General features: G+C 52.0%; 1 protein-coding gene across 24 annotated transcripts in view; it reads left to right on the forward strand.

The window, feature by feature from the left end:
• MAPT (microtubule associated protein tau) overlaps positions 1–24299 on the forward strand; it is a 42833-nt gene that overhangs the window by 14771 nt on the left and 3763 nt on the right. For 5 of the 24 annotated variants that reach the window (XR_009727632.1, XR_009727633.1, XM_061367882.1 and 2 more), the window contains exons 2-13: positions 3155–3243; positions 4471–4557; positions 5916–6002; positions 7495–7560; positions 10336–11199; positions 14306–14361; positions 15525–15704; positions 16686–16815; positions 17386–17436; positions 17852–18117; positions 21114–21206; positions 21353–21445. Coding sequence is in view for 20 of the 24 variants with exons in the window: in XM_061367882.1 (XP_061223866.1) it covers positions 3171–3243; positions 4471–4557; positions 5916–6002; positions 7495–7560; positions 10336–11199; positions 14306–14361; positions 15525–15704; positions 16686–16815; positions 17386–17436; positions 17852–18117; positions 21114–21206; positions 21353–21445 (2046 nt within the window). In the remaining 4 variants the exon portion in view is untranslated. The remainder of the gene's footprint in view (positions 1–3154; positions 3244–4470; positions 4558–5915; positions 6003–7494; positions 7561–10335; positions 11200–14305; positions 14362–15524; positions 15705–16685; positions 16816–17385; positions 17437–17851; positions 18118–21113; positions 21207–21352; positions 21446–24299) is intronic. The other 19 variants (XR_009727634.1, XR_009727635.1, XM_061367886.1 and 16 more) reach the window with 17 other exon arrangements.

Consider the following 24299-nt stretch of genomic DNA (forward strand, 5'->3'; position numbering starts at 1 on the left):
GCTCCTGGGCTGAACCAGTTCCTCCTGCTCCTCCCAGCAAAACCTTTGCTGTTTGCCTCCTCCTGCACCCCATGGCACAGCTCAATGGCCCTGCTCACTGCTGCCTAAAGGACTGCAGGTTTGCAAAGAGCCGGGTTTGGGGAGGCTGTTAACTTTGGGATAAGCTGTTGCCTTCTAGATAGCGTTCCTGCTTAACAAAAGGAGTTCTGCTGGGAAAGGATAAGAGTCTTCAGAGGGTTTGTGCTTTATCTGGCGTGCAGAGGGTGCTCCTGAAGTTATTATCTCTGCGCAGCTCTCCTTGCTGCAGTCGTTCATTACTGAAGCATCACTTCAAGGTGGGGTTGGTTTTACACTTCTTAAGACTGTTTTAGAACAATTTTTCCCCTTAATGGTTTTGTTTTTCCCTAAGAGGGATTTCCCCTTCCCCCACTCGAAAGGAAAACCAGGATTAGCATTAGGGACTTGTTTCAGTGTTTTCACACCATCTTTAAGCAGTCTAATCTAAAACACTCACTTTAATAAGGCTTAAATTCTCTTGAGTCACATGAGTTTGTTACCTGAGTAACAACCCAAAGGGGCTTGCATGTAAGCAACTCTTGGTTTCAGCAGATCCGTCCCAAAACTCCGCATCATCAGTACGGTTTGGAGTGAGCGATGCTCTTAGCTGACATCTACAAAGGACGAAAAAGAGAGAGGGAGAGAAAATGAAGTTCAGCATCCATTGGAGAGGCATAAAATGTCTTTGTAGATGCTGCTCCTTCTGAACAGGACCCTGTGTGTGATTAGCTGGTACTTCAAATTCTGCTGGGAGAGCTTTGCAGCACAGAGATAATGGTGCTGGCTACTCACTCCTCCTCGCCCACTGGATCACTTGTGCTTAATGTTATTTATTTGCTTATCTGGTGCTGATGAAATTTCATCAGCACTGTTGTAATGGCTTTAAATCTCTGCCCTGCAGGGCAAAGCTGTGGGAAATGCTGCCCATGGGGAGGGGCAGCTTCTGAGAAAGGCGTTTGTTGAGTGGGCACCTCTTCAGCTAAAGGCAAGATTTTTCAGCTCAAAACAAGATAAAAGCAAGACCTCTCCTATGGAGCCAGGCTGAGAGAGTGGGGCTGGTTCAGCCTGGAAAAGAGAAGGATCCTTAAGGGGAGACCTTAGAGCAGCTCCAGTGCCTAAAGGGGCTACAGGAAGCCTGGAAAGGGGCTTTGGACAAGGCAGCTCTTCCTGGCAGCTCTTTCTCTCTTGCCTCTGAAACATTAATGGCTGCATCTTCCTGAGCCCACCTCCAGTTCTTCAGCTCTGAGGTGCTGAATCCTGCCATGTGGGGAGCTCAGTGGGAACAGGGCTATTCCTGTGTGCAGAGCAACATTAGGGAGCTCAGGCAGAGCAGGATCAGCAGCTCTCACAAACACCCTACCCTTGCTTAGAGCTGAACTAAGCCCTGGCAGGGCAGCGGGGAGCAGGGCTTGTGCTGAATCATGGCTCCCTGCTGCTGTGCCAGGGGTGCTCAGATGCTAAATGCTCTGCAGAGAACTGGAAGGCCTGGGCTGTGTCCCCTGTCCCCGTGCAGCAGCAGAGCCTCCGTGGGCTGTGTGAGCTCACCAGCTCTCAAGCCAGCATCCTCTCCGCATGGTGCCCCAAGAAATTCTAGTCCAGAGGCAAAACTGCATCTTTGCAGGAAGGTTGTGGGAGACACTAATTGCTCTTCTCCAAGTGATCAGGTGGGAGGAACAGAGAGCAAGAGGCAGAATGAGGAAACAGCCTCATTTAAATCCAGCACAGTGGATGTGGGAGCAGTTTGTCTCTGGGTCTGTGGTTGGGAAGCAAAGATGTTCCTGTCTGTGGATGCTGAGTGAACTGAGCTGGGCTGGGAGGGATTGTTGGAGACCACCACTTGTGAGTGGGGTGGGAACTGCTTCTCCCATCCACGTTTTCCTACTAACAGACAGGTCAGTGCATGGGGAAGGGTGCTGTACCCAGAGCCTGTGTGTGTTTGGGGCAGAGAGTTCCCTCTTCTGTATATGCATGCACAAGAGCAGCAGATTTGTGTGTCATTTCACATTGATGCTCATGCCCAAGTTGCTTCTGTGGCCTCTGCACTAAAAGTTAGCATATTTTAGTATTTCAGTGCTAAGTAGACCTGGCCAGATGAGACCAGTCACTGATCAATGGTCAGTGTGATCAGTGTGATCAAAGTGATCAATGTGATCAATGTCACTTCTGAGCAGAAGTGAGGTACTTAATTTATACTTTCATTTTTACATGTGAGTTCCTTTCAGGCCAAGTTCCCAAACTTCCTTAGGACCGTCCGTTCAAGTGGCTTTGTAGCTGTCTAAGGCAGGAATTGAATTGCAGTCATCCCCTTGCTGCAGGTAACCCAAGCTGCACTGGTGGGTTCACCCGCTCCTGAGGGTCACAGCACACGTGTCGTTACACTGAGAGCTGGTTATTAGTCACTGCTGTAATTACAACAGCTATTGGGACATCAACAAGCAATGTCAGTCCAACCAGCTTGGAGACTCAGGAGAAACATGGTCCCTGCTTCACACAAGTGGATGATGTTTGTTGGTGACTTCCATCTCCTTCTGCAGATAGATGCACATTAGAAACTGTTTTAGCACCACTCCAGTGTCCAGCCTCTTGTCCGTGCTTTGCCCTGCACCGTGGTGTTGGCTACAAGAGTACCACAAGAAATCTGGAGAGGGGCTTTGGACAAAGGGGAATGGCTTGAACCTGCCCGAGGGGAGACTGAGCTGAGCTCTTAGGCAGAAGCTCTTCCCTGTGAGGGTGCTGAGGCGCTGGCACAGGGTGCCCAGAGAAGCTGTGGCTGCCCCATCCCTGGCAGTGCTCAAGGCCAGGTTGGACACAGGGGCTTGGAGCAAGCTGCTCCAGTGGAAGGGGTCCCTGCCCATGGCAGGGGGTGGAACTGGATGAGCTTTAAGGTCCCCCCCTTCCAACCCAAACCATTCCATGACTCTGTATTTTTACAAAGGCCATTGGTGGCTGCTGTTGTGCAATAGAATGTTTACTGCTCCTGGAAACAGGCTGACAAACCAACCCTGTACCATGGAGCAGCAGATGGGAACACCCCAGCGTGGGTGGGCTGCAGGTGGAGGGGAGCTGTGTCAGGCTTTGGTTTTACTCCCCTCTGCAGGTAACTTTGCTGAGAGATGGCGGAGCACCGTCAGGACGTCACCATGATGGAGGATCATGCAGCTGCTCAGGAGAAGCACATCCCATCAGGTGAGCAGCTCCAGGAGGAGGTGGTGGGAAGCCTTGCAGCTGAATGACCAGCGTGGGGTGTGAGGGCTCCTTTGAGATGTGTGCAGGTCACCCTGCAGCCAGGGGACAGTGGGTAGCTCACAGGATGCTCTCATGTTCACAGCAAGAGCAGAGCAAGCCCTGGTCCCCAGGCTAGTGATGTCCTTACTGCTGCAGCTTTGCACATTGTGTTTCTGTGGTCACTCTTTGGTTTGCTGTAAAAATCGAGCACTGCTTTTCTTTGGAGACACAGCTCAAGGGTGCTGCTTGCTGCCTGCTTTCCTCACCTGCACAGGGACATGGGGAGAACTGAACAGAGCTCTGGGAGTGGGGGCCATGCAGGAGGCTTTTGCCCCAGGTTTCAGACCTGCATTTCTCAAGCAGCTTTTCCTTTCTCATTCCATCGCGCTCCACAGCTGAGCTTGGAACCCATGTAACACCAGCAGCCCCGTGGGACTCACTCCCAGCTATGCTCCATAAAAACATCATCTTAATTTTCTTTTCTTGAGGTACTTTGGCCACACTTTACACCAGAGAGAATCGTTGTCCTGGAGAAAATCCATAGCATCCATTCACCCTGGGTTCTGTAACTCATTTCAGTCTGGTGGCTCCTCTCTGCTTGTAGCCTCAGCTCTGCACATCACAGGTCCTGGGGGTTTTGCTTATGCCAGCTTGAATCTTCTTTTCCAAGTCATTTTCTCTAGTTCTCATTATTTCGTTTGCCCAGACTCCAGCAGAGAGGAGCCTTGGGCCTCTTGCCCTGCTCTTCCAAAAACTGACTTTTGCAACTGACTCTTTTTGCACCGAGCCCTTTACTTGCTGGTTGGCAATGATTAGACCTAATGTGTCATGGAAGTGTCCAGCAGCCTGCTCTGGTGGCTCCAGAAATGGCTGGGGGGACAACAGGGCCTTGGAAGTTGTACATCCTTTGTGCTTCGTTGCTCAGATCCCCTTTCCTGCTTGGGCCATGCTTTGCTGTTTCTGGCTGTCCGGTTCACTGGGCTTTCTTTTGCTGATGGGATTCTGCTTGTTCCTTTTGGTGATGACACTGGTGCTTTTGGTTGACATTTTCACGCTTTGCTTGCTTATTAGTCCAGGATTTTTATACCCTCCAGTTTCAGTTTCTTGCTGCTGTGGATCTGGGCTATCAGAATTTGTGACACACACTCATAGCCAAGGCCTTGTTGTAAGTATGTGAATGTTTTCCAGGCTATCCCCTTCAGATACCAGTTGATGATGGATCAGATGAGCCTGTTTCTGAAACATCTGACGCTAAGAGCACCCCAACTACGGAAGGTGGGAGCTCTTTGACTTACTGCTTTGAATCCATGATGGATGGGGTCGTGGTGAACCTTGCGAAGGACTCAACGTGCTGTGTTCTGGTGGGGTTCCTTAGGAGCAGTGTCTGCGCTCTTGGACACACGCTCTTCTTTAGTCTCATCACAAGTAACCATTCACCACTCTGCAGAGTGAAATAATGGGCTTTAAAGGCAGACAGGGGGTTGGAAGGCAAGGGAAGGTGAAGTGTTTGTTACAGGTCAGCAGGTTCTTTGCAGTTTGCATCCTGGAGACTCTTTGCACGGTGGCTGGAAGGTCCCGTTGGCTCAGTGCAGCTGGGAGCAGTCCCATGCTGTGAGCTCCCAGGGCCACAGGTTTGCATCCTTGTGCTCCCCCAGGATAGTGGCAGCACATACTGGTCACTGTGTTCTCTCTCAGAGTCAGCTGGACCTCACAGCTCTTTTTTCACCCCCTCTGTTCACACCTTCATTGGTCCAGCCTGATTCATGCTGCAGTGAGGAGATGGGCAGAGTCTATACAGAAACCAAAACTTAGTGCTCATATAAAGGTCACGTTGTAGGACTTGGGGCATGTCTGTGCTGCTCCAGAGTGTTATCTGGATGCCAGCTTTGTGGAATAAACTTGATTCTGAAGGGCTCTAGAGACTTATTCACCAGTTTAATTAAGTGCACTTGTGTTCCTCTGGCTTTAACCCTGAGTTATCTGCCTCTTGGAGACGTCAGGTAAAGGCATTAGAAATGTAGCTAAACGAAGGTGGATGGAGATGCTGACCAGTTCTAGCCCTGTCTTGTGGAGGTATGGGCTCTGTTCCTGTGTGTGTGCCTCAAGGAGTCAGTGGCTGGTGCAGAAGGGATATTGTCCCTCTTTCCAGTTGGATCAGGACTGTCACAATGAGCAGACATCCCTCTGGTAGATGGAGCAGGTATCCACCTGGAGTGCACTGCAGCCATGGTGCTCAGGTGGTTTATGGAGGTATCTGATGAAGTATTCTTTCCTGCTCCAGACTAGGGATGCCCCGTGCACAGCATCACCAAGTGCACAGCATCACCATGTGCACAGCATCACCATGAGCACACATCAGGCAGCTGTGGCTGCCTTTAGCTGTGTATTTTCAGTCCATTCATAGTAAAGTCTTCAGCTGCATAGGAGTATGCTGGAGATGTGTGGGCTGTGTGGCAGAGGGGACAGCTCCCGGTGTCCCTGTGATGCTTGGCTATGTCCTGCTTGGGTGTCTCCCTCCACAAGCACTGGCTCCAGGGAGGGAGTTTGGTGCTTTCCCGAGTTCTTCAGGCACGTCCTGGCCTCCGCAGGGATTTGCCACTCGACGGCTGTGTGAAAGCTGCGTTGTTTTTCAGATGCCACAGCACCTTTAGTGGAGGAAGGAGACCACGAGGATCAGGGTGGTGTCGAACAGCACGGGGAGATCCCAGAAGGAACCACAGGTGAGGGAGACCGAGGTGCAGTTTCATCTCTTGATGCAGACAGAGCAGAGAGCTGGGCTGCTTCGTGCTTAAAAATAACACTATGAGACCTCCTGCAGGCCTGCTTTGCTCCTGATGCTTTGCTCCTTCTTCTCCACGGCCTGCAGGCATCATTCCTAGCTTACAGTTGTCCTCTTGCCTTCCCCATCCTGGGGAAGCTCGCAGCCTTTTCTTCTCTCTTCCTCAGCTCCACATCTGCCAATCTTTCTTTCTGGTGTCTCCGTGGTGGCTTCACCTCCCACCTCCAGGCTCAGTGCTCACCTGCAGACCCTGTCATCCCTCTGCCAGCGCTCTGCTGGCGAGGTGCTTGCTGCAGGACCTCGCTGCTTGTCTCATGGGTGCTCTTGCTCAGCCCAGCCCATGCGGGTGTCTGGGAAGTGGCAGGTGAAAACCAGGCCACTGCAGCAGTTCCGTGCCTGCCAGCACGTTTGAAGGGTAATACAGGGGAAGTGAAGGGGCTAATTCAGCCTGAATGCTCTGTGTGGAATCACTGCACCTAGGCCTGGTTTTCCAGGGAGGGATGAGGGTCTTGCAGCTCCTGGGAGAGTCAGGTCTCTATGTGAAAAACGAGTATGTGTCCTCTGTGTGGTCAGCACTGGCTTTTCCTGGAAGCATCAGGCAGGTGATGGGTGGAAACGGGTTTCAGCCAGTGCCTGAACACTGAAAGGAGGCCCCAGCGCTCTCCCTTGGGCAGCCACATTGTCTGTCCCACATCCAGTGGGATAAACCAGGCTGCTGGTGGAGAAACACAGAGTGGCTTTCCTACTAGCAAGGATGTGTGTTCTCTGGTTCAGGAAGTGACTGGACCAGGGAGCCAGGAAGCAGCAGTGTGTCCTGAAAATACAGGGAAAACAGAGGAAGTCCTAGTTTGGCTGTAGAACTGTGACACAGAAATAGAATTGATTCAGCTGGTTTGAAAGGAGTCATATAATACATTGAAACCATTCTGCTAAAGACAGCCCATCATTGCTGGGAAGAAGATTGTGCTTCTCTAATGTACCAGTATTCCTGAAGTGTCAGACTGGGGTTTACTGGTGTCAGATAGCCTCAGCAGAGCTCAGTACAGGGAGGTAGGTGATGGACACCGACAAGGTCGAGCTCAGGTAAGAGTTAGGTGTTAGGGTGAGTGCTAGGCAGGATTAGGAGGGAGGATTGAAATCCACATCCTCCCTGCTCCTTGCCAGCCTGTTTCTGCACCTGAAGGAGCTTGTACTAGCCTGCCAGCCAGGATGGGTGAGCTGTGACACGTTCCTCCAGTCTGGAACAGCTCAGGCTGAACAGATCGACCAAGGACCACCATTGGTGTTGCTTGATTCCCTTTCAGCTCCTGCCCTGCTCATAGCACAGATGGGCAGGGGCAGCAGGGAGGTGAATAAATTCTCCAGACACAGTCTTTAAACTTAATCCTTGTTTTTATAATGGTTTTCCCCTTCTCTCTCTGAACTGGGAGCAGCTGAAGAGGCTGGTGTAGGAGCCACTCCCAACCTTGAGGACCACGCTGCAGGAGATGCCACTCAAGGTTAGTGATCATCGCTCCCTGGGCTGCCTACATGTGGGGCTGGGGGCTGGGGAATTCCCTACTGGAAGCCAAATGCTCTGCACTGTGTGAGCATTGGTGCACTTTTCCCTGTTCCTGACATGGGAGGGTCATACCTGCTTTGAATGCTCCAACATCCCCATTTCATAGAAGCACAGAATGATTAGGGTTGGAAAGGACCTTACACTCATCACGTCCTTCTCCTCAGGCTGCTCTGAATCTCTTCTCTGCCCAGCCTGCAGCTGTGTCTGGGATTGCCTTGACCCATGGCAGGGAGCTACAGCTTTCCATGCACCACATTTCTCTCAGATGGCTGAAGCCCTGATCCTTGTTTGTCCTCCATGCCCAAAAAGGGAGTAGATGACACTGGGATGGTGTTAGCCAGTTGGAAGTGCTCAGCACTGCACAGAGGCAGTTTTGGGCCCTGCATGTCACACATGAAATAAGTGAATTGTTGAATGATGGTGTCTCTTTCTAATGTGAACCGTGTCTCAAACCTACTCCCTGATGCCCTGACTGTAGCAGTGGGTTTTTCCTCATCCCAGCCTTAGGGAATGTGACTGGCAAAGCCAGGCACTGAGCATCTTTAGAGCAGTAATTATGCCTCTGCTCAGATGAGCCAAGAAACCATTCAGGGACCTCTCGGCTCCCTGGAAAGCCTCTCTTGACTGCCCAGACAGGAAAACTGGATGGGATTTTCCCAGAGCACCCAGTGCTGGCTTAATTCTGTGCCCAATGGGGCAGACACACGGTTCAGACTCACTTTGATGTTGCATTCTCGTATCCCTGATACACCATCGCCCTAATTTGGTGCTCTGTTTGAAATCTTAGTTCAACCCCATTTGTAAGGTAATTTTGTGTGCAGGAGACACAAATTCTTCCAGTTGCTTGGGCAGCATCTTTCCTCCTCATGGCTGCATCAGTGCGTTTGCAGGCATCCTGTCTTTTACAGAAGTAAATAGGTCTTTGCCTTCTCCCCTCGGGGCTGAATCCAGGTTGTCTTTGCTTTCCACACGCAGATGAGCACAATTCTGTGCAGACTGCTCCCTGCAGTTAAATTTAAACCGTTCTGCCTCCAACTCTTCAGTATTTAAAAGAGTGTTGCTACTACAAGAGAGAAATCAAGACTTGGCAGAAGGAGAGTGAAGTTCTCTCTTCTGCCTGCCCTATTCAGTCTGGTTCTAAGCTGCTCTTTCTCACCAGAGTTTTAGTAGAGGCCTTTCTGTACTGCTGTGGGATCTTTCATCTCTCAGGTATGGGGACATACAGCTCACTGATGTAACCTCTATGTGACACTTGCAGGTTCTTGTGTCAATCGTTACTTCTCTGAAAGTAGACTTGTAATGATGTGCTGCTTCCTTTTAATGATTCTCTTGGATTGGGATTATGGATACACACACACACAGAGTCTTGGGTATCTCGTTCCTGCCTTCATTTCTCCTGTTGTGGGATTAGGAAAACTGATCTTTGCAGTGAAGATGGAGCATGTTAAAATGCTTGTGGAGTCTCAGGTGGAGAAACGTTTCCTGCTTCACACTTTGTACCCTGCTGGCATTCTGCCTGCACATTGCCCTCAGATCCCCTGGCAGCTTCTGGAGTATGGAAGTACAGCAATGACCCCTCACGAACCCACTGTCCACATCCCTGGTGTGAAGTGGGCTGGGATGGTCAGCTGGCTGCTGCATGAGCACCCTCCAAATCCCTGGGGCTTCTTGATGCCATATTGGAGATATCACCTGACAAGAGGTGCCAGTTTAAGGTTTGTTTCTCCACCGTTTCAGAGTTCTTTTTATGGGAGCTGCCCTTATATTCTCTTAAAACAGGGAGAACATTGATAAGAGTCAGTCTTGACTTCTCTTGTTGTAATCTTGTTTGTTAGTCTAAGGAAGTGGCAATTGGAATCTCAGTGCTGCAGCCTCTGATCCAGGCTCTTGAGTTTACCTGATCAATGCTCAAACAGACTCAACACTACCTGAAGCTGGATAGACTCATAATACTAGATGCACATTCTTATTGGGGCAGTTGACTTTAAAGCAATTTACCCCCGTTCAGGGTGAATTCCCATTGCTCAGAGCATCTTTGCTTCAGTTGAATGACTTTCTAACAGATAAAAGCTCCAGCTCAGCTCGAATATATGGCTTAATGCAGCAATTGTTGAGTGAAATCGTGAAGGGCTGTGTCATGCATGAGATCAGCGGTAGGACAGAATTCTCTCTTTTACCCCCTCCAAGCCCCAAAAAGAGAGATCTGTGTCTGTGTGATGTTAGGTTTGGGCTTTAAATGGAACACTTTCTACTCTGCCCAAATGGCAGCAGCAGCAGCAGCACTGGAGCTCTGATGAGCCTGGGTGGCTGCACAGTGCAGAACTGCTGTGGCTGTGCAGCTGCATGGTCCAGTGGTGGTGGTAGATTAGAAGATGGGTGAGTTCCTGGCTTCTGAACACCTCTGTAGCTAAAGCAGCTCCTAGAGTACAGATGGTGGTGGTCAGATCCTATTGCCACCTCCAGGACCAGGACCATGGAGGTGTCTGATCTCCCACATGCTGTGGTTGTCACTGTTCCTGATTCCCAGGGGAGTCTGAGCTTCTTTGAAGCAAAAGCCACTGTAGAAGCGAGTTGTGTGTGCAGTGGGACAGCGTGAGACTTGCTTTTATCCTGGTAATAGGAATTCTCAGTCTCTCTTCAGCATTATGTGACTGCTGTTTGATCATATACCTGTGCTAATTGTTTGCCCATGCTTCGTACCCTGCATCTTCAGCTCCAGGGGAGCCAAGCTCTGCAAAGCCACAGCCTGGCCCCCAGGAGCCTGTGGGAGGTGTGATGAAAGGAGAAAGCCAGTCCACAAAGCAGTCAGCTGGGGCTCTCCAGCAGCCTCTGCTGCCACCTGAAACAAAGGCTACAGCAGCAGCTCCCACCAGAATCGAGGTCACCATCCCAATACCCCTGGATATGTACCAAGACTCCAGAGCATCCGAAGACAAGAGTGAGTTGTGGGATCATCGAGGCAGAGAAGGCATTGGTGTAGATCCAGAGCTGGGAGCAGAGCTGGGTCCTGAGGTGCACACTGAGGGGTTGGCAGGAGCTGGTGGCACAGAGGAGACCCATATTAAAGATGGGCCATCTCCTTTATGTACCAGAGCCCCGTTAAAAGAAGATGCCAGTGGACAGGAGAGAGATGAAGACCGTGACATTGATGAAATGTCTGAGCAGAGTTTGCTTTCTCTGGTGGCTCAGCGTGAAGTGGGCTTGTGTCCAGCAGCTAAGGAAGCTCTTAAAGAAAACGTGTCCAAGGATGTCCTCAGAGACATCCCAGGAGAGGCACTTGTTGTTGAAGCTGAACCACATAAAGCAGGAGAGGACCAAGAGGAGAGGAGACAGCTGCTGGGAGGTGAAGAAGGTAGAGATGTCACCCAGTCAGAGCCTTCTGAAGTCATCTCCCAAACCGAAGCTGAGCCCAGGGAGGGAGAAGATTCTGGACCCACAGAGGTAAAAGATGATGTGCAAGGCAGAGATGCTCCTTTGGAAGAGGTTGTGCCAGGTACAGGAGAACGTCGAACACCCAAGAAGAAACCTCCTGCCCACGTTGCAGATAAAGCCACCAGTCGTGTCCCTCTCCTCAAAGGTGTGTGCTCCATTTGCCTGCCCTGAGCTCACACTGCTGGGGGCTTGCTCACGACAAGGCTGCCTGAACCAGCCCTTCAGCTTGCTGCTACCTCTTGAAGCCTGCTGCTTGGGACATGGCCTGGACCTTTGCTGTGAACTGATCTCCAAAGCACCGCTGCTTCCCCCTCCTGCTCCTTCCCTCTTTAGTTCCACCCCAGATGTCCCAGCACACTCGGTTTGCGTCCCTTGCATGGTGCTGGCGTGTCCCCAGTCATGCTTTGTTCACCTGGTTTTGGTTTGGTTTCCCTGGGTCTGTGGGGTAGGCACTTCAACTCACACCCAGGGAAGATGAAAATGGGATGGCCACAGCTGTGGTGTGTTGGAGTGGGGCTCAACCAGTGCTGGTTCCAGCAAGACACGTGCCATCTGGTTTATAGAATCATAGAATGGTTTGGGTTGGAAAGGACCTTAAGATCATCCAGTTACAACCCCCTGCCATGGACAGTGATGCCTCACACTAGATCATGTTGCCTGAGGCTCTGACTAACCTGGCCTTGAACACTGCAAGGGATGGGGCAGCCACAGCTTCTCTGGGCACCCTGTGCCAGCGCCTCAGCACCCTCACAGGGAAGAGCTTCTTCCCTGTATCCAGCCTGAACTTGCCCTGTTTCAGTTTGAACCCGTCACCCCTTGTCCTGTCACTCCAGTCCCTGATGAAGAGTCCCTCCCCAGCATCCCTATAGCCCCCTTCAGACACTGGAAGCTGCTCTGAGGTCTCCACACAGCTTCTCTTCTCCAGGCTGAACAGCCCCAACTTTCTCAGCCTATCTCCATACAGGAGGTGCTCCAGCCCCTGATCATCCTTGTGGCCTCCTCTGGACTTGCTCCAACAGCTCCATGTCCTTCTTATGCTGAGGACACCAGAACTGCACAGAGTTCTCCAGCCTATCACTGACATAAAGAGCTTCACCTCCTCCCCGCCTGCCTGGCCTATCTCTTAAACAGCCTATAACCTTCCATCCCAACACTCCAGTCACAGGAGCCATCCCACTATGTTTCTGTGATGCAAACCATGTCATATCCCCTTAGCTGTGCACACGTCCTTAATTCCTCTTGTTTATTCCCTACACTACAGGTATTTGTATAGAGGCAGTCTGAGCTGAGCTCCAAATGAAGCCAGCTCCAGGCTCCAAGCATCTATTATAGGTGCTGGGAGTGTTGGGATGGATTGATGCTCTTTCCCCCAGCGCATCTAGTTTAAAGCTGCCTTGACCAACCTGGTGTGTTTTACATGGGTCCACTCTCTGGTGCACTAGCTCTTTATATTTGCTTTCTTAAAGGGAAGGGAGGAGGAAAAAGGCAAGTGAGACATGAGGTCTAACCCCACATTGATCCTGTTCCTTGTGCTTTACCCTTCAATACCCACTACTAACTGCTGCTGGAGGTGAGGTCTGCAGCTAGAAAGCATCCTGCTGCGATGGCAGTTGTGGAGCGCGTGTCCCCTGGTGGTCCAGGGCTGTGTTTGGGGTCTTGTGGGGTGTGTGAGGCCTGGCTCTTGGGTGCATCTCAGTGGGTGTCTCTAGGCTGGGCAGTCACTGTCCTGGGTGTGAGTTCACACTTGAACACCCGATGGTCTCTCAGCACGTTGTACCTCAGCGCTGGCTGTTGAGAGCCTGGGGGAAGCTCTGCCCTTCTCCCTAGTGCCACATCCCAAAAGCTGGCTTGGCTGCTTCCATTAGCCTGGAGCTGGTGCTCTGCTCTGCAGCAGAGAGTGTGTTCTCTGCTCTGTGGGGCTCAGGAAGAAATTGTTGATGGGGCTTTCTCCACTGGGGCTAAAGCTCATAACATATTTCTCATCGTTCAGTCCCTAGTAACCCATCGGGAAGCTGCGCACACGTGCTGCAGGCATTGGCATGGCTTAGAATCCCTAACATCAGAGCCTGGAAACCATGGTGGGGTGGGGATGCGTTGCCCAGAGTCCCAGCTTCTGATTCAGTAGGAGGAATAGGAATCATTTTCTTTAATGGTTTTATGGTCTTTTCTTTCTTTGCCTTTGTGTTCATCTCCAGCCTTGCTCCTTCCGCAGTGTAACTGGGTTTGGGAAGGGTGGTGCATCCAGCAGCTCTGGGAGTGGCTGCAATGGGTCAGTGCTGGATTCACAACATTGTTCATGTCACTGGGAAAGGCCTGACCCACCAGGACAAGTTTCCAAGCCATTGGGGAGAATATCAGCAGCTTTTCGTCCCAGAACAGGGAGGAATTAGCTGAAAACAGGGAAAAGGAGCTTTGTTATGAGGGCCTCATAGTGAAAGCATCCTCCCTGTTGCTGATTTCCTAAGCAGCAGTACTGCAGTCTGTGTGCTCGTAGACTAATGGGACAAAACACTGCAATAGTGTCAGAGTCACTCTAAGCTTGATACAAATCAAGTAGGACAAGAGCTAAAACCTTCATACCCTGCAGGGTCTGACCCGGATGCACAGGCTGCTGGGGAGGCAGAAGGCAGGAGACATTGGGTTAACAATGGCCTGGGGTAAAAATGCTTTGAAAGCTTAACAGAGCTCATCCCAGAATCCCACGCTGGTTTGGGTTGGAAGTTCCAACCCCCTGCCATGAGCAGGGACACCTCCCACTAACCCAGGTTGCTCCAAGCCCCTTCCAGCCTGGCCTTGCACACTGCCAGGTGCTGCTAGGATTGGGGCATCCTTCAGTGTTAGCCTTCATTTAGATGAGTGTTAGAACCAATGGGTGTTTCAGGGAGGGAGACTCATGTTTAGGTCAAAGAGAACTGTCCTGAACTGAACAGATGCTCCTGGAACTGAGTGCAGGTCTGGGCAAAATGGTTTCATAAAGCTTTTGTGTGTGTGTGTCTGATGTTCCAGTGATGGCTAACACACTGTTACCTGTGCACAGGGTGATCTGGTAACCCAGAAAGAACGTGCTTATGCTGTGGAAGTATTTCTGCAAGAAATGAGTGACTATTTCTAAGAGCAGGATTTCATCTAATGGGGAGCAGGACCCTGGAGCACCCACCCAGCATGCATGTGGCTGCAGAACAGGCATTGTCATCTCCCTGGGGTTTACTGACCAGTCCCAAGGAGTGTAACTGTGTGTTTCCATTGCTCAGGTCGTATTGACAGCAAAGACAAGGAAGGGACTGAAGCTGAGGAAAAGAAACTGAAGGTAAGCTAAGAACTAAAACCAGAGGTGTCACCAACACACTGAAGTGCTGAGCCCATTCCTGGCTCCCTCTCCCACATTCCTGGCTCCCTCTCCCACAATCCTGGACCACGGCTGTGCCTCTTAGGATATCTTGTCATTATTTTCTGTTCTTCCATCTCCCTCACAAGAGTGTTTTATGTTGTCTTCCCTCACCCTGGGTTGGATGGTGCAATGCATGATGATCTTTGAGGGTGAGGAGGGGAGCCAAACCTAAACCAAACCTGTAGCTCGTGGGGTTGGTGGATGGTAGAGAGCTGTGTCCTCAGCCCAAGACTGGAAAGCGGGCAACTGGCTTTGCTGGGCAAACTGGTGTGGAAGCAGACTCAAGTCCATGTTGGGCTGGAGTGGGGACAAGCAGTGTCACAGTGAAAGGAGCAAGGCATGTAATTAAAATTTAAATTAAATAATCTAGGCCTTGCAGGTGAGGAGCAGAGTTTGATAGTGGGTAAATGCCAGATGTCGAAAGAGCTCTGTCCCACTGCTTGTTTGAAGGAGGTTTAGTTCAGGTGAGCATTAACATGGCCAGTACAGTACCTGGGTGAGATGATGGACAAGCTGATGGGCAGGTCAGTGGGTGAAGAATTAAAGGTAAGGAATATCCTCATTTCAAACAATGAGAAATTGGGTCTTTCTCTAGGACTGTGCCAGGCACTTGACATGGTACCACATCTAGACAGAAGCAGAGATCCCTTATTGACAGAGCAGGAGGGATGGGGCTGAGAGACCTCAGTGCAGCTGTCTGCAGCTCCCAGCAGTGCTGGTGTTGACAGTGCTGTGTCTGCAGCATCTTTGCCAGTGGAGCACAGGGAGTTTGGGAGGCAATAGAGCAATTCAGGGGGTAAAAGGTGCCATTGGTGTGGAGGGCAGTGGTATGGGCAGGCTGGCACTGGTGACACTTCCCCAGAAGGTGCCTGGGTGTTGCAGCCTATGGGAGGAGTAGAGCTGAGGTATATCTGGGCTGTGCAGCTCTGTGCTGCAGGGAGAGGGCAGTGCAAGCCATCACCTACCTCACACCAGTTCTGCATTGCACCTTCTAATCCTGTTTGATGTGGGTGAGCCCCTTTTGTTTCCCTCCCATACTGATTTGTGTTCTGTTCCACTTTTATTTTGTTTCCATGTTTAAGAACTCCTCACCCTGCACTGCCAAACCCCCAGGGGATAGACCCTGCATCCCCCCCCAACGACACACCTCCTCTAGCACAGCCCCTTCGAAAACACCCTCCAGCCCTGCTTCCACCTCTAAACGAGCCTCTTCTGTCACATCCCGACCTGCCAGTACAGGAACACAAGAAAGGAGAGCCAAGGTAAGGAGGTGGGGATGGTAGAGAGGCAAAGCGGCCTTCGGAATACCTGAAGGCATTCCTGACAGGTCTGACTGTCATGGGCAGTCTCTCTGTGCCCTGTTCAGTGGAGAGGGTGGGATGTGCTTCCCCTTCACGCCAGCCTTGGTGCTCAGGTTTGGTATTTGAAGCAACACAGGCCCCCTGCGCTGCATTACAGCAAAACCATCTCCCTGCTGCAGGGTGGTACCTGCTCTTCCTGAGGCATTTCCAGGTCCCTTTCTTGTTTTGCAGCTTTATGCTGTGTTTTATGGGTGCGTTGGCTGTAAACAGCAGATGTATTTGAAATGTGCCAGAGCCAGATCTGCCAGGTGCTGCATAGAGCCTAGGGAATGCACCCACATCCCTCTCTCACTTTGCAGTGTAAGAAGTAGCTTGGAGTTTCCCTTTGTGGTGTTTAGTCATGCAAATACACTGATGGCGAGGGAAAGAGCAGGGATTGCAGATGAAAGACAGTGGGATGTGGTTTGAGTGGATTACAGGTGGGGATAAAGGAGGTGCTGGGGAGTCTGGCACTGTGCTCCTGAATGGAGCTTCTGGTCTGGTCAGTGAGTTTGGGCCTACAAGAAATCTGGTGAAGGACTTTTTACAAGGGCAAGTAGGGATGGAACAAAGCTTTTAACCAGGCCTGAGTGTGAGGTGGGTTATGTAGCTGAAGCTAAGGGCTCATGAAGGAAAGCGGCAGGAGTGACACTGCGGTGGTTGTCATAAGCACTGTGATGGGAGACGGTGTAAATGGGCACATTGCAGGTACCTGTGTGTGGGGAGACCCATGGGAGCTCCTGTGGGCTGTATCCTGTGTGGCTCTGATCCCCGGTGTAAATGGGCACATTGCAGGTACCTGTGTGTGGGGAGAGCCGTGGGAGCTCCTGTGGGCTGTATCCTGTGTGGCTCTGATCCCTGGGCATTCCCCCCTCCATCAGCCTTTCCCCTTTGTGTCCCCAGGGCTCGGAGATGAGAGGTGGCACGAAGGCCACGCCGCGGGCTGGAGCCGGGCAGGCACAGAGGAACTCCACCAATGCCACACGCATCCCAGCAAAGACCCCCACGGCCCCTAAGACACCCCCCAGCTCCGGTAGGTGATGGGGAGCACGGGTGCTTTGGGGGTGCTCCCAGGCTCTCCATGCAGTTAGGTGGGGGTCACACGCAGCGCTAAGGCAGGGCATGGCCAGCAAGATGAGGCCTGTGTGGTGACTGGGAGTTGCTCAGCCTTGTCACCAGGCTGTGTGTGCAGGGCTAGGGATGACTCCTCTGAAGGGAGCCTCTCTGGATGCCTCTTTGCTCTGCTCATACAGTTGCCAGTGTGTAGGAGAGGGCAGTTGCTTTATCCCTTTGGGATTTCTTTCAGTTTGGAAGATTTAGGCAGCTCCATTTTTTAATCCATCTCTTCCTTTTCTCTTGACAATATTTCACCAAGAGCGGGGGCAAGAGGATCAGTTCTTCGAGTGCAGGAATGGAGATTAGCACGTTCTTCTCAGAGAAGAAACCCCCAGAAAGCATCAGGCATTGAATTCCCATTATAAATGGTGCTTTTCACTGAATATACATGTGTTTGCTTCATACTTAACCAGAGCTGCATAAAACTTTAAATCAGTTAAATTTCCAGCTTTATTATGTTTAAACATCTTTCTCATTCATTAAACAGGCAGAAAGGAGCAGAAAAAACCACCTCCGGCAGCAGCAAAGTCTGAGAAAGGTGATGTCTAAGAGTTTTCTCTTCTTCCATTTCTTCTCAAACTGGGGCCAGTTCTGAGCTGCTCAATGATCAGCCTTATTTAATGACATAAAAGCATTATGTATAAATGCTTCCAAATTCCTAACAGAAAAGTGGTTTTGTCTGTAATTGGTCACTCGTGCTTGGGTGGGGGTCTTACCAATAAGCCAGTCAGTGAAGACCGTCTGTGAAAGCAACTAGGAAATTGCCTTTAGTCACAGTTTTCACCTCAAAACGAAGTAGAAGAAAGTGCAGCCATCTCCCCCCTGCTGCTGGGCTGCAGTAGGAGCAGTGGGTGGGCCTTGGGGCCAGGCACATCAACCCTATACAGTCAGGGAGGAAAGGGTTGTGTACCCACCTTGCTTATCCCGTGCTTGCCTCCCTCTGTGAACTCCAGGTGAGCAGCCAAAGTCTGGAGACAGAAGCGGTTACAGCAGTCCCGGCTCCCCCGGGACTCCAGGCAGCCGTTCCCGCACTCCCTCTCTGCCCACCCCACCAGCCAGGGAGCCCAAGAAGGTGGCAGTGGTCCGCACACCACCCAAATCTCCTGCCTCTGCCAAGAGCCGCATCCAGCCCTCAGCCGCGCCGATGCCGGACCTCAAAAACGTCAAGTCCAAAATCGGCTCCACTGAGAACCTGAAGCACCAGCCCGGAGGTGGCAAGGTAAGGGTGGACCCTGCTTTCCCAGGGGCATGCCTGCAGGGACATGGGGTGCTTGGTGCTGTGCCTGGGAGGGGAGAGCCCTGCCTGGAGCAGCAGCAGCCCCGCTGGGCTCAGATGTGCAGCAGTGGGCAGCCAGGCTGCAGCTGGTCTCCTGCCTGCTGCTGCTTTTCGAGTCTGTTGGGTTCAGTGGGTTGGGGACGTGTCTGAAGCTGCTGGCTGGCTTAGTGCAGTACAGCTGTCCTGCAGAGAGCTTGGGATGTGGCACATCAACACATGGACAGGCTGCCAGGGGATTGCCATTCCCTTGTGGTGTCCGGTGAAGGAGAGCACACTGTGACCTGCAGCCCTCAAGAGTCGCAGGGTCAGGGGTGTGTTTCTGAATCCTGTACCCTTGTCTGGAACAGTCCCTTCAACCCTGCCTCCGTTCCTCTGCCAGGGGGCAGACAGGATGGGCTCCTCCCTGGGAGGCTCCCAGGCTGGGCACTGTTTTGAGAACGTTGTGATTTTGGATCCAGCTCTGTTGGCAAGAGTCTGGATCGTGTTCTTGCTACCTGATGCGTGGCCAGAACTGGGAGCATTACTATCCGTGCAACCACTAGTGCTTTTCACTCCCAGAGAGGCTGTTTCACAAGCAGCAAAGTGAACTCCGTGCTCCAGGTGTTTGGGAATGAGGGTCTCATGCAAGCCCAGCAGAGGGTTTGGGTGAGGGAGTGGGGTGAGCTAACCCATCCATGCAGCCCCAAGAGCAGTGGTGTGGGGTCACACAGCTCCAGCTGAGGTGGAGGCTGCTCATAGGATCATAGAACCCCAGACTGGTTTGGGTTGGAAGTTCCAGCCCCCTGCAGGGACCTCTTCCACTGGAGCAGCTTGCTCCAAGCCCCTGTGTCCAACCTGGCCTTGAGCACTGCCAGGGATGGGGCAGCCACAGCTTCTCTGGGCACCCTGTGCCAGCGCCTCAGCACCCTCACAGGGAAGAGCTGCTTCCCTCTATCCAGCCTGAACTTCCTCAGCACCCATCTGACCCTCTCTGCACTGCTCCCTTGCACTGTGTGGCTGTGTCCTTGCTGCATGGGTAGAGACAGGCCTGCACCTGGTTCCTCTGAGTGATGCAGGCCCAGGTGGCTCTTGCACAGATGTTCAGTGCCAGGCCTGCAGGTCTGGTGGCTGCTGCAGTGAGGTTTCCCCTCTGCCTGTGCCCTGCAGCCCTTGCTGTGTGGCTGCTCATGCAGTGCATGCCATGCTGTGTGAGTGGGGAACTCTGAATGTTTGCCATTGGCATGGGAGGAGGCTTTGAGATGGCCTCTCTTCCCTATTTCAGATAGCAGCCTGCTTTTCCATTCCCTTCCGTGCTGGTGGTTTACTGGAGAATGCACTTTTTGCTTTGTGCTGCAGGCCTGGCTGTTGGACATGAGCAGAGCAGCACGTGTCCATCCAGCTGCCTGTGTTTGGGGACCTCCTCGTTTTCCTGCTTCAGTTTTTCCTGCTGCCCCCAGAAGATGCTGCTCTTGAGGGCCCCTCACATTCACTGTGCATCACTTAAATTGTTTGCTCGTCCTTTTTAATCCAGCTTTTATGAGGGTCTTTTTTCTCTGCATCTCTGTCAGGCAACATGTTTATTGTTGTCACTGAATTGGGGACAATTCCTTGCTCTTTGCAGGGGAGAATGGCAGGATGCTCTGCTGCTCTGCTGGGGATTTTGTAGGACGTGAGGCTGCTCTTAGCAGAATGGTTGCAGCTGGAGCAGAAGGGGCTGATCCCACAAGTCTGATTTTAGGGTGGCCACAAGATGGGTCTGGAGCCTGCTCCCAGTGCAGATTGCAGACCCCCAGCTTAGGGAAACAAATGACCTGGGGCCCACACACCAGAAGTCAGGCAGGCCACATCTCTTTCAGTGTTTCTGCATTGTCTGAGCACTTGTGTTGTTACTGGATCACGGAGTATGGCTCTGGCAAAGCCTGGTCTCGCTGAACCGCATCCTCACGTGCAGGATCAGTTGGTGTAAAACTTGGAAAATGATGCTAGAGGCATGAGCCAGCTTTGGTGCTTCACTAGGGGGTAGTGAGGGGCAGGCTGGGGATGTGCTGGGATGGAGGGTGAGGTTGCCTGCTCAGCCAGCTCTGGGGACACTGTTGTCCAGGCACTGCATGTGCAGTGGGGTGTGGTGCTGCTCTCTTGGAGGATGCTGTCTCTGTCTCTAATGAGGGTTGTGTTTCACATGGGCTTTCTCCTGAGGGATCACAGGCCTTGTGTGCCTGCTGGGTTTTACCTCTGGTTTATACTTGCACAGGTCGGAAAGCCACTCCAGTTCATACAGGGGAAGGAGCAGGGACAGTCTTCATCTTTGTGTTGTCTGTGTGTGGGGTCACTGCAGCATAGCTGCACTTCTAAAACCCAGACAGGGAAAACAGCTAAATGAGTACATACTAAATGGAAACAGCTTCATTAGCACAGAAGTGTGTGTGTGGTGGGGAGGGCAGGCATGCCTGGGGACTAGAGGGTGACATTAGCATGGTACGTGCTTCCTCCGTGGCACCAAGCCATTTCCAGCCCCTCTCCCAGCTGAGGTGTGTTAGGAATAGGCAGTAGACATGTTGCATCTGCTGCCTTTGGGGTGGGCTTTCTCTCAGCTCTATCTTTCCTCCTTCCACTGAGCTGAAGCTCAGTGCCCTGGGGTTTGCTGCCCAGCAAGTTCCCTGTTTCGTTCAGTGACAGAAAATGGGGTGAGCTGGTTTTCTTCTGTTCTGTGGCTCTTCTCAGTAGTGTTCGTGGCCTGGAAACGCAGGCTGCCTCACTAGCCTGATGCATCCAATCTCTAGCTATAACCTGACCACCTCCATCTTCAGTTTCCAACCTGTGAGTTAACATATCTATGCAGCAAGCCAGATACTCTCCTTAGCTCTTGGCATGGAAGGCAGGTTCCTGCTTGTAGGGATGTAACACATGGTCAAGCTGCAGATGGTCATGTTGTTTCTCACACTCTTTTCTGGCTACCAAAGGTGCAGATTATTAATAAGAAGCTGGACTTTAGCAGCGTTCAATCCAAGTGTGGCTCAAAGGATAATATCAAACACATCCCGGGAGGAGGCAGTGTGAGTACCTTCACACTTTCAATGCACTATAATACTGCTGATTCTAAGTGGCATGTTGTGTACACTAAAGCGCTGATGCTATCTGCAGTGACCTGCCATCAGATAGCTATTGGTGACGTGCAATGACTCTTTTCTGGCTACCAAAGGTGCAGATTGTTAATCAGAAGTTGGACTTTAGCAGCGTTCAATCCAGGTGTGGCTCAAAGGATAATATCAAACACATCCCAGGAGGAGGCAGTGTGAGTACCTTCACACTTTCAATGCACCCTAATAACCCTGACTCGCAGTGGCATGCTGTGTACACTAAAGCGCCGATGCTATCCGCCGTCAGATAGCCATTGGTGACGTGCTGTCCTTTAACCCCATTAACCCAAAAGACATGGTGAGATGAGCCCTAACGAGTCCTGTACATGCCTGACATGGACAGAACTAACTGACCCGCGCAGAAACCATGTCTGTAACAAAACATCCCATGAACTGGAAGGTTTGACGCTACCTGGAAGGCTCGATGCCTCATTGTCTGCAGGATGGGTGGCCTCTGGCAGACAGTGACGTAGTTGCTGATGCAGTAGACAGATTTATAAGCAAGCACAGTCCTTGTTGCTTAATAGACTGCTAAATTGCACATGACTGCCCAACACGTGAACGTGCAGGTTCCTGCCCATTCCCATCAGGCCAGTATGATCCATGCAAATGCTAAGCTTCTGTTTGCTGTGTCCAGCAGTGCCCATAGAGGCTGAGCTAAAATACTATTGAGTGAATTGATGGGAGCGCTGGCATTTCCAGCTATTCCCAGATAAACAGCTGGACTCAGCTTTCCATCACTGTGCCAGAAACCTGGAGAAACTCCACAGAGGTTGGTGGGTTTACACCAGTCCCTCTGGAGACATCGTGGGTCTGGGCAAGATGATGGGCTGAGGAGGGCGCATCACTGAGCCCCCAAACAGTGTGACCCAGGGGCTGTGCTTGCCTGCTCTGAGGAAGCTGTCTGGTGCCTCTCAGATGTTCCTGATGGATTTTCTTTGTGCTGCTTTTGATCCCTATGGATGCCCTCCCTGAGAAACTGGGCATTGCAGAGGGCTTGGCATGTAAGCACTGGGGCATAACTGGGTTTGCAGCCCCCATCTTAAATTTGACGTCATTCTGCATTTATTTAACAGGCCAGAGGAGCTGCTTTGCAGAGGTCACACCTCTGTGAAGCAGGTTCCGTGCTTGTTTTGCTCTTTCTTACCCCAGGGTCCTGCTCTAGCTTGGACTGCTTGGTGCTTGGTGGACCACTTGTGACACCAGGAGTTAGTGTTCCTCAGGAATCACCTGTGCTGTGGCTGGTCATGAGCTTCAGCACGGTGTGGTGAGCTCACCCTTGTCTCCACTGAGAGCTCACTCCACAGCAAGCATTTGCAGCTGTAGTGGGTTAAGAATTACCTGGATTTTTGGCTGGAGGTTGTCATCCCTCCCCAGGCTCTGCCAGCAGTGAAAGTAGTGGGATCACTGCCTGGCTGCTGGGCCATGGAGAGCAGCAGCTCAGCTCTGGGTGCTCGGACCAAAGCCATGTGCTGACGTGGCTGTCCTGGGCCAGAGCTGTGCCTTGGGGCACCTTGGACAGAGGGGCAAGGAAAGCACCAGGACTGGATGGCCACCACACCTCACCCCTCCTCTGCTGCTTCAGGAGGAATGAGCTGGTGCTGCAGGGACCTGGGGTTGGTACCTCTGTTTTTTAAGCCAGTGGATGCTCCAGCAAAGTGATGCGTTAGGCAGAAGTTGACCTGAGCATTGCTGATGTGGAGAGGTGGGACCCCAGGTCTCTGCTTCCCAGGCAAGCAACTCTGCTAAAATGGGGAGGCCCCTTCTCTGCTCCCCAGCAGGATGGTAAGGGGTTAATGGAATCTGTAAAAAGAGAGAACTTCAGTTGCTGATAGCTTGCTCTGGAAATGGGAGGTCTTTCAGTCCCAGGTCTCAGTGGTGCCTGAATTCCTCATAGGCCCTTGGGTCACACTGGGATTAGAAAGGGATTAGACTGTCCTTTTGGGATCTGCTTCCTGCCTTCTGCCTTCACTGTGCTTTCCTCCTGCCCTGTGCATCAAGGTGTGATCTTTCCCCAGCACTGTCTCTACGTCTGTGTCTGCCATGTGCTCCCAGAGCCAGGGATTGCTCTTGGCCCCTCTCTCTGTCTCCACTCTCTGTCAAATGTGCTTTTAGATACGCATGAGCATCGAGACAAGGTAGGCCCCTGGCTCCATGTGTGGGTAGGATGGGATGGTGGCACTGAGCCTCTCTTCCCCCATTCTTTCCCATGATGGAGGGGGAGTGTTTCTCAGTGTTGTGCACATGGTCCAGCACCTAGCTCTGAGGGAGATGGGGCCAGCAGGAGAACTGAAGGATGCACCTTCACCCTGGGGCTTTGGAGTCAGCACAGGGTGCTTGGGTGCAGTGGAGAGCAGTGGCTACAGTGAGTCCAGAGGCTGCCTGGCTGCTTGGAGGGGTGAGCTTCTTTGCTGAGGTCCCTTTGGTGGTGGCACATCCTTCCCGAGACGTGTGCACTGTGTGCAGCACCCAGTGAAGGCACAGAGAGCAGCATACGCTTCCCATGAAGTCCAGGCTATTGCTGAGAGCCAGGCTCTTCCCTGTGAGTAGGACCCAACCTTGAGGTGCTGCTGATCTCATTTCTCCTGCACAGCCCCACTGGGACAGCAAGTAGCGTGCTGGTTCACACGAAACCAGGGTCCGAGGGCACTTGTGGCCTTACGGGGATGTTTCCTCACCCCTTGCCTCCTGCTCCTAACACAGCTGGTGTGTCTGTGCCGTGGTTGCTGTCCCTGACAGAACCCTGCAGTGGTTTGGTTGCTGTTTTCCAGTGTGGTGTTTCAACCTCTAACGTTACCACTAAACAGTTCCTCGTGTGTGCGTCTCGTGTCACCCAGCGTCTGTGTGCAAGAGGCCCTGGCACCGCCTGGGATGGGGCAGTGCTGTGGGATTGCTGGAGATGGGATGGGTAAAAAAGTGAAAACCAGAGCTCAATGTCATGCAATGCTGTTGTGGGTCCATAAGTGGCATTGCCAGCTGAATTCCTGTAAAGGGAACTCCTGCCTGACA

The sequence above is a fragment of the Neopsephotus bourkii genome, unplaced genomic scaffold, assembly GCF_033783945.1.
Source record: "Neopsephotus bourkii isolate Nb327-2 ecotype Australia unplaced genomic scaffold, CSIRO-AGI_Nbou_v1 NB_1400, whole genome shotgun sequence".
In the NCBI taxonomy this organism is placed as follows: domain Eukaryota; kingdom Metazoa; phylum Chordata; class Aves; order Psittaciformes; family Psittacidae; genus Neopsephotus; species Neopsephotus bourkii.